Consider the following 8,421-nt stretch of genomic DNA (forward strand, 5'->3'; position numbering starts at 1 on the left):
GCTCTGGAAGGGAGGCCTCTAGACGTGGGCCTTCGTTCTGTCCTCTTATTCTCTTCTTTCTCCAAAAGCAACTACACCTGCTGCATCATGTGCTGTGAAACTTGGCAGCTCCCTCCACTGGTGGCATGTGGAGGTGCAACTGAAGTGTCCAGCAGCAGATGAGCAGTTTGGGGTGGGTGACTCAGATCTTTCAAAGATACTGTTTTCAAAGACGGTCTGCTGTTTCCAGGCTCAAGACCTCCAACATTTGTCAAAGGGACGAATGCTCTCTCGCTCCTCGCTGTTTTCTCTTTTTTACGTTGGCGTCATCTCTTTTTCCATCTCCTGTGTGTTATGTGCACATTATGCTTCTCTTTTCTACATCCATGTTTTATTACTGCTCTCTTCCTCTCATTTGACACGCCTCCCTCCTGCTCTTCTCTAAAAATTCCCGATCTGCTGAGCAGTTTGGAGGCGGGAGGCGTACACTAAACATATAACTATGAAAACACTGATATCTTTCATTCGACCAGCATTTTTAGGTGCCAAGTAAGTACTGCTGTGTTTCATTTCTCATCGAGGGAGAAGAAAAACCAAAGAAAAATAGAGTTTCGCTATTTACCGTCAACTAACAGAGTTCTGTCATGTTCTCATGACAAAGTGCCAAACTGGCCTCAGTCGTGATTTTCTTTCTTCCATCTTCTCTCTTTTTGTTGTTTTGTTTGAAGCATTTGTTTAATTGTTGTTTTTTATTGTGTGGAAAGAATTTTTCTGAAAATATAGATATAGAGAAATGATATTATATATAGTTCTATATAAAATGTGTACAAAGGAGAAAGTATATAAAAGGGTTTTCTCAGTGGGGGATCTATGCATGAATTATTTTTAAAGACGCGGGGAAAAGGACACTGTACCTGTCGATGCACGTTTCCCAAAATCTAAACGAGTCATATCGCTCCATGTTTGCTACTTTTGGTTTTTGGTTTTCTCCCGCAGAGTAAGAGCATCGCAGGAGCATCGCAGGAGCATCGCAGGAGCATCGCAGGAGCTCCTGAAGTCAAACGACGCCTCCCAGCACTCATTTATTAAAACGGAGTCGATGCCAAAAGTCTTAAACGTTAGAATCAAAGCAACAGCTGTGAACTCAGTCATGGTGTCATGTGCAGCCTCCGTCTTACTGTCACTACTTTTTCATTTTAGGGTACGTGAGGTAAAGCGTCCGTCGATGTAGCTTGATTGTACAAAATTATTTTTCTACGTTATTAACAAAACAGAGCAGAGACTGATGCTGCTCCTGTCTGACCCCCTTATGTCTGCCACATGTGTATTCTGACTTCATATCATCACTGCTCCCTCCCTCCTCCTCTCTCCATCCTACACCGCCTTTGTTATTTAACACCGACCCCCCCCAAACTGATAATCAGACAAATTCCCAAACAGCTGACTTCACTGTGTCGACACCGTTCCTGACTATTTCTGACCTCAGCTCAGCTCTGCTATTATCCTCACATTAAGGGTTCGTTCACCTGCCTGCAGATGATCTGTGAGCTCGTCGGTTGTAAATTAAACTCTAAGCACACTGAGGGTAACCGGGAGGCGTTCAGGGCCTGCAGTGCAGAGCTGCAACATGAAAAAAAGGGATGGGGGCTCAGATCTCCTGAACAGGGTAGAAACAACACGGTGGGTTTGTGCTGTTTGTGATTCCTGCTCCGTCACTCTGGTGGAGACCACTGCAGCTCAGCAGCGCTCCCTGCTGATCCTCTGATGAAGATGTCAACAGTATGTAAACTGAGCTGATGTGCTGCTGTTTGAGCCCACGTGGTAGCGTACGTCCAGTATGGGAGAACTTAGTCACCGGTGCTGTCTTTGCTTGTGCTCTAGCTTTAGCCTGTTTGATTGTTTGTTTTCTATTTTATTACTGCCTAAAAGGGGAGGTGGGGGAAACACATGCCTGACTTCTCCTGTCAGAGGTTTTGTAAGCTCAGTGGAAGGGAAACGTGCACAAAGTAAATCATAAAACAACTGAGTGGGGCTGTGCTGCAGGTGGATCAGTGCTGTGGACAGTAGCTGTGGAAAAGAGACTGGACAAAGACTCTCAGCCTTAAATACAGGACAGAGGATGATCCGATCATCTTTCAGCTAACAGTGTCGAGCAGAAGGACGGCCGGCTGATGCGTCCGTACGAACCCTTTTGTACTCACTCCTGTGTATAAGGAGGTGGCGAGGGGTTGTGTAGTTAACCTCAGTGATAGGTTTGTAGCATAAACCTATTCGTTGGAACGTTAAGGACAATTTAATTACATAGCAAAGCAAGACACGAGTAGGCAAAGTTCTTTATGTTTCCCGTGCACGGGAGAGAACCGGACAAACGCCGTTCCTTCGCTTCACCCCAGTTGCTCTCGTCCGCTCCCCCGTAACACTGCTCTTTTATTGAGGTTACATGAATATACATATGACGTTCATTAACATATGACGTCTACATACAAACAAAGAGTACGTTGCCTGTGCGTGCGTGTGTGTGCGTGCGTGCGTGCGTGTGTGTGGGGGGGGGGGGGTCAGAGTGTGACCCCATAAAGACTTCCCTAAACCTGCTGGTCTGGAAGTCCAGCAGTTCATCTAAACAAAAGGCACTTAGCCTAAATCAGATATAGATACATTTATCCTAAATGAACAGAGGGAGTGACTTTAAGTCTGATTTCAGACTATGTCAGTATTAGTTAAGCCAAGAGTCGGCAAAAGCTTTATGACCCGGAAAGTTCTAATTCCCACAACATATTGTTGGATTAGTAAGCAAAACTTTTCTGTGATGAAGATTTTTGGGGTCGTTGTTTTAGTGATGGGTTCATTCTGTCAGTTAGGTTTGGCTTGTTTTCTTATTTCAATAGAGGGAGTTTTACTAAACATGGACATGTCCAGGAGCGGCTCATTATTTCTGTAACAGTGCACTTAGAGAAAACTGTCAGGTGTCGCCCCCTTTGGTGATGATGTTTTGTGCTCTGATGAGCTAATAATCAGCTCTCTTTTCCTCCTTCTTTGTTCTAAGCAGGCCTGCAAGATTGAATTAACAGCGCTGTAAAACATTGTTGTGAGAGCAAATATAAGGTGAGCTTTTCCAGATTACAATGGGCTGAGGAAAAGGTCACCTGTGGGAACCTGCGAGTTCCTGTCTAAAAGGATTGCAGCGAGTCAATCCAGTCCAAGATCATAAAGAACTCTTTTTCTAAAAACAAAAGAAAGAACAAATAAATGAGCTCATATTGATGAGGGTGGAGACTCTGATGCTTTGTGCGTGAGGCTCCACTATCAGCAAGATCTAGTGTGAATGTGTGTGCATGATGTGTGTGACTGGACTGTGACTGGACTGACCATGTGGACTAAAGTGTTGACTGACTTGACACTGAGACAAAGACTGGACCAGCGTTAGGATGAGTAGATGTTGACAAACAATTCACGACGCCGGTAAGAAAAGGGTGGATGCTTTGCTTTGCTTTTGGCAGGAGCAGGAGCACAAGAGAGAGAGGGAAACCGAAAGGTATCGATTTGTCACATGGCATCGGTTTGTCACATGGCATCGATTTGTCACATGGCATCGGTTTGTCACATGGCATCGGTCTGTTAGGTTTTGGGATGAGAACGTGTTGGATGGTTATCTGTCTTGGTCTGGTGGAGGTCTCTTCCCATAAGAAGACTGATGACTTTTTCATTAACACTGAAGTGTTTCTTTCTTCTCTCTCCCCTCAGATGACTTCACACTATAACCAAGGACACCTCATAGGGGATCATCTGATTGTGGCTTCTCTAATAATCTTTCTAATAGTAATATTGTTCACTGTTATGTTACAGAGTGAAGTGAGATTAGTGCTGTAAAACTTCCACAACACTGAACAGATGCCACCACAGATATGTTGAAATCTCAGTCAAAACTAGCAAAAACAAATGAAATCCATGAATCAGAAATGCTGATTGTTGAACAGATAATTCAGTCTGTGCATGAGGAGGATCCACTTTAGACTAAACTACATACAGAAACACAGGAACCAGGGCACAGTGTAAATCCAGGAGCTCTGTGTGCAACAGCTGACCTGTATGAACACAAAACACTGATTGAAGTCCACGTTGATGCTTTCTGTCTGTTTAACTTTTACATTTGAAGCAACACATTTTACTTCAAACACACAGATCAGGTAGAAAACTGTGGATTAGAAAACAAATTGATCAAGAAGGTCCTGAAGCAAGAAATTCATCATTGCATAGAGTAAGAAAAAGGACATGAATCATCCCACGGGTCTGTGCAGTCGTTATGTTATCATCACCTAAATCATGTCTGCATACTGTGTGTGTGTGTGTGCGTGTGTGTGTGTGTGTGTGTGTGTGTGTGTGTGTGTGTGTGTGTGTGTGTGTGTGTGTGTGTGTGAGTGTGTGTGTGTTGCTTTTTTAAATCTTCTACTTAGAGTTCAAACTTGGATAGTGATAAAAACATTGCACTGCTTCATTTAATATCTAATTGAACACATCTGTGATTGAATTTGAATCTTAAATGTTTTGATTTCAAAGATGTGGTTCTGATACGAAGGAAAGAAAGTAAATTGTTGCCATGGATACAGTGAGACAGACGCCTCAGACCCTTATTTTTTATTTCTTTGACTTTTTATTTTATTGATTCATTTCTTTATTTTTACATTTTAAAAAGTGTATTTGTCTGAATGAACTAATCCCCATTTCCCATGCTTTGTATCACTGGTCATACTGGGAACAGCCATAGAAAATGTTTGTAAAGAAGAAATCTTAAACATGAGCAGATTCTCAGGCGATTTCTGTTTCCTAACCATTGTTTCAGTAACACGTCCCATCACTACATGTGTGTTAAAGATTTCTTTGGGATCAAAATCATCCACTGACAGTTATCAGTACAAACAGGATGCAAAAATCCAAAGTTCAGACTTCAGAGTTACTAAAACAGAGATCTGAGGAAAACTGGTTCTTCACACGACGTTTCATGTGTGAACAGTAGAGGTGGTTTCATTTTCACATGTAGGTGTTGCAGTGAGGATTGCAGGGAGACATTTGCTGAATAGCTGCAGCTCTGCTCCTGTAGACTGCCTCTGAATGTGTGTGTGGTGATAAAGTCACTTTAATTAAATGTCACCTGTCAGGGAAAACTTTGTGTTGACTGAAGAAAGTTCACTTCTCTTTCATTGCAGCTCCACTCTTATTTTTGATGCACTCATTTGTTTCATAAATGATTTCAATGATTTTGCCACAGCTCTGCATTGTCAGGTCGGAGCATGTGTGCTTTTGATGAAATGCTGATATGATGACGCTTGATTGGGGAAAGATTTCCACAGGTGGTGTTGTTGGTCTCCTTCTTCCAGTTTTCTTGTTGCTGCCTCTCTCCTCGCCTCAGTTGCTGCAGCTGTATCATGTATGTTGTTATGTTACATACAAAGAGGAATTTGTGACATTAAAGAGTAAAGATTCTTCTAATTGTTTTCATCTCATCTCCTACTGCTTTAGTCTGCGTGGACAATATATGAGTAAATCATTACCAAGCCAGATTATATTTGGAATATTTCAAACAGAGGACATTACAGTGAAATCTGCTTTCAATGTGACATTTACTTTGATCCTTTAAGACACAGTTTATACATCAGACAAGCTGTTTGCAGAGCGATTAAATGTTTGATATTGTTGTTAAAGTTGTACAGATGAGCGTTAATCACCAACAGCTTCATTCATGTGGATGAACTGGACGGTTCCAGGGAAACTATCAGGATCACACGCCTCCAGTGGTCACTGTGAGTAACTACAACTCTGCACATACAATAATTAAGATGAAGAAATGTTTTTATTGTAGAAAGATGAACCAAATGTAGTTTGACTCTCTGACAAACGATGGCAAGATAAAAGTAGTTTGTTAAAAAAGACACAAAAATGGTAACAATGCAAACAAATACAAACAACAGCATATCCTGATATGAGGCTCACAGATCAGGATCAGTACAATACGTAGCAACCGACATTGATGTTGCCATGGTGACCGCTGCTATATATAGTGTTTCTGTTACCTCACTTGTCTTAAACATCAACGCTGGCTGTTTTTCATTTTACTAATGAGTTCACTCTCTTCCCTCACTTTCGTCTCTTCCTCGTGTTTGAGCTCCTCTCAGAGAGGATTTAAGAAAGAGCTTTGATGATGGCTGTAGCTCAGGAGACAGAGCAAGGCATCTAATGATCAGAAGGTTGGTGGTTCAATCCCTGACTGCTCCAGCTGGCACGCAAAGTATCCTTGAGCAAGACACTAACCCTCTCCGATGCATCCATCAGAGTATGAACGTGTTAAACAAGAATCAGTCCATTCACCATGGAAATATCAAAGTAGAAAGTGATGGCAGTTATGATTGGCTGCACAGCTGGATCACATGACCAGGTGAGTGGTACAAATAACAGGAAGCTTCTCTTGTGGCTTTAATAATCATTTGAATTGATAACTTGTGATTTACAGACTGTTCTTTATCTTTTCATTGTCGTCTGAAACACAGAAAAATATCAATGTTGGAAAATATGACATTTATATCTAGTTTCTACAGGATGGTTTAATTCTCCAAAGGCCACCACAGACATGACAAAGTTATTTCATCATTATAATGCACAAAAACAAAAAGCAGGATGAGCCCTGCTGCTCACCAAACTTGTGTTGAATAATAATTTGTGAATCATTTAGTTTAAAACATCAACTGACTGAATCCATGAATCTCATCATGTGTTTCTGAGTGAAAGACACAGACATGAACAGACTGAACTGTTTCTCTACCAGGTAAGACTAACTACAAAGAGTCAATTCATACCTAAGTGTGCCAAAAAAGTCTGAAATACCCTTCATGAAACCAGTCGATGGATCCCAGAACCCAAATCCAGGATAAAGAGGTTCAGTGAATGTGGTGTGGAAGGTGTGGAGGTGGATCAGAGAGTCAGAGGAGACTCTGTAGAAGGACAGAGTGCCAGCAGGACAGTCCACACACACTGCTACTCTGTTAGAGACAGAGGAGGAGGAGGAGGAGGAGGAGATGGGTGTTTGTCTGTTATTGTGCCACACAGAGGAATAATGATCAGAGCAGCAAAGACTCCAGGACTGATCATTTCCACCAAACACACACTCATCACTCCTTCCTTTCCTTTTGATTCCTCTGTAACTCACTGATATCCGAGCCCTCCTCGTCCACTCGACCTCCCAGTAACAGCGACCAGTCAGACCATCTCTACACAGCAGCTGTTCACAAACATCAAATCTGTCTGGATGATCAGGATGTGACTGAACCTCCTCCACATGTGTCACCTTCCTGTTGTTGTCAGACAGTTGGAGCTTTGTGTTCACTGTGTTTGTGTCGATTGTGAGTTGACAGGAATCTAAGTTCAAAATACTTATTAAATACATACATCATTGATTTAATGCCAAATAATTTCATTTCCAACATTTACAATAAATTAATTAAAAATTTAATGATTTTTAAATAAATGTAATTAATCAATTAATAACACATTTAATTAATTATTTAAGAATCTATTTATTTAATTCATTTGGGCCCTTCTAGCCCTGCAGCTGTGCATGTGCTCACATATCCACTGGTATGTGTCCTACAGGTATTCTCACAGCAGTGCTGCTGAACATTAAATGACCAGCAGATGTCAGTTCTTCATAATAAGCAGTTAAACTTTGTGTGATCTGCCTTTGGGTGAAGCAACAAAGCCGGAAAAATTGGACACATTCACAGAGCTTTACCACACCATCACTAGACAACAATGGAATTATTTTAACTAAAAACAAATAATCAGAAAGTCTTCTGCCTGGTCTCGTACCTCTGTGTTTCTGTAACATGAATAATGAGCTGAAATTCTCCTCACGACACCACCGATCAGCTCGAAGGGCCCTCGAGTTTACCTGCATGCATCCTGTTCACCTGTCAGCTGTTTAACACCTGCTGCTTATTCAGCAAACACGCCCACATTACCTGGTGACAGTCACAGTTTAATGCGGGCCGCTGTTTGTCAATATAAAATAGTTTAGTTCCAATATTGTGCACATAATTTGCAAATGCACCATATTTTACAGACCATGAGGCTCACTGGATTATAAGGCGCATTAAGCGAAACAAAAATGTTGCATGAGTCAAACTTTACTCAGCTCATTCTTCTTGCTTCCTCCACTTCCGTACCATTGATTCATTCATGTTTAATTCTCTCACAGCTGCTTTATTCCCATGTTGGGAAGGGCGATGGACACTAAGATAACTACAGAATACTTTATAAGTGAACCTGATGCTTTAATCAGGATTTGGGCTATTTGCATTTAAATTAAATCAGTAATATAGTTCTGCCACTTATCTGCTCTAATGACTGGAAATCTGATATCCAGTCACCAGCACAGCTCACTCACTTACAGTCACT

General features: G+C 41.5%; 1 protein-coding gene across 1 annotated transcript; it reads right to left on the bottom strand.

Moving 5' to 3' along the window:
* Positions 1 to 6,799: 6,799 nt before the first annotated feature.
* LOC146577634 (stonustoxin subunit beta-like) lies at positions 6,800 to 8,088 on the bottom strand. The gene has a single exon (XM_085268396.1). It carries the CDS (start codon positions 7,409 to 7,411, stop codon positions 6,800 to 6,802), a length of 612 nt encoding a protein of 203 aa, XP_085124522.1. The 5' UTR covers positions 7,412 to 8,088.
* Between the last annotated feature and the right edge of the window lie 333 nt (positions 8,089 to 8,421).

The sequence above is a fragment of the Mchenga conophoros genome, linkage group LG3 (assembly GCF_057382185.1).
Source record: "Mchenga conophoros isolate Kocher_MC1m ecotype Shallow Benthic linkage group LG3, M_conophoros_male_GT1.1, whole genome shotgun sequence".
NCBI classification, from domain to species: Eukaryota; Metazoa; Chordata; class Actinopteri; order Cichliformes; family Cichlidae; genus Mchenga; species Mchenga conophoros.

Bases quoted from the DNA above. Each gene is read 5' to 3' on its own strand.
- LOC146577634 (XM_085268396.1), bottom strand. From the start codon at position 7,411: ATGTATTTAATAAGTATTTTGAACTTAGATTCCTGTCAACTCACAATC.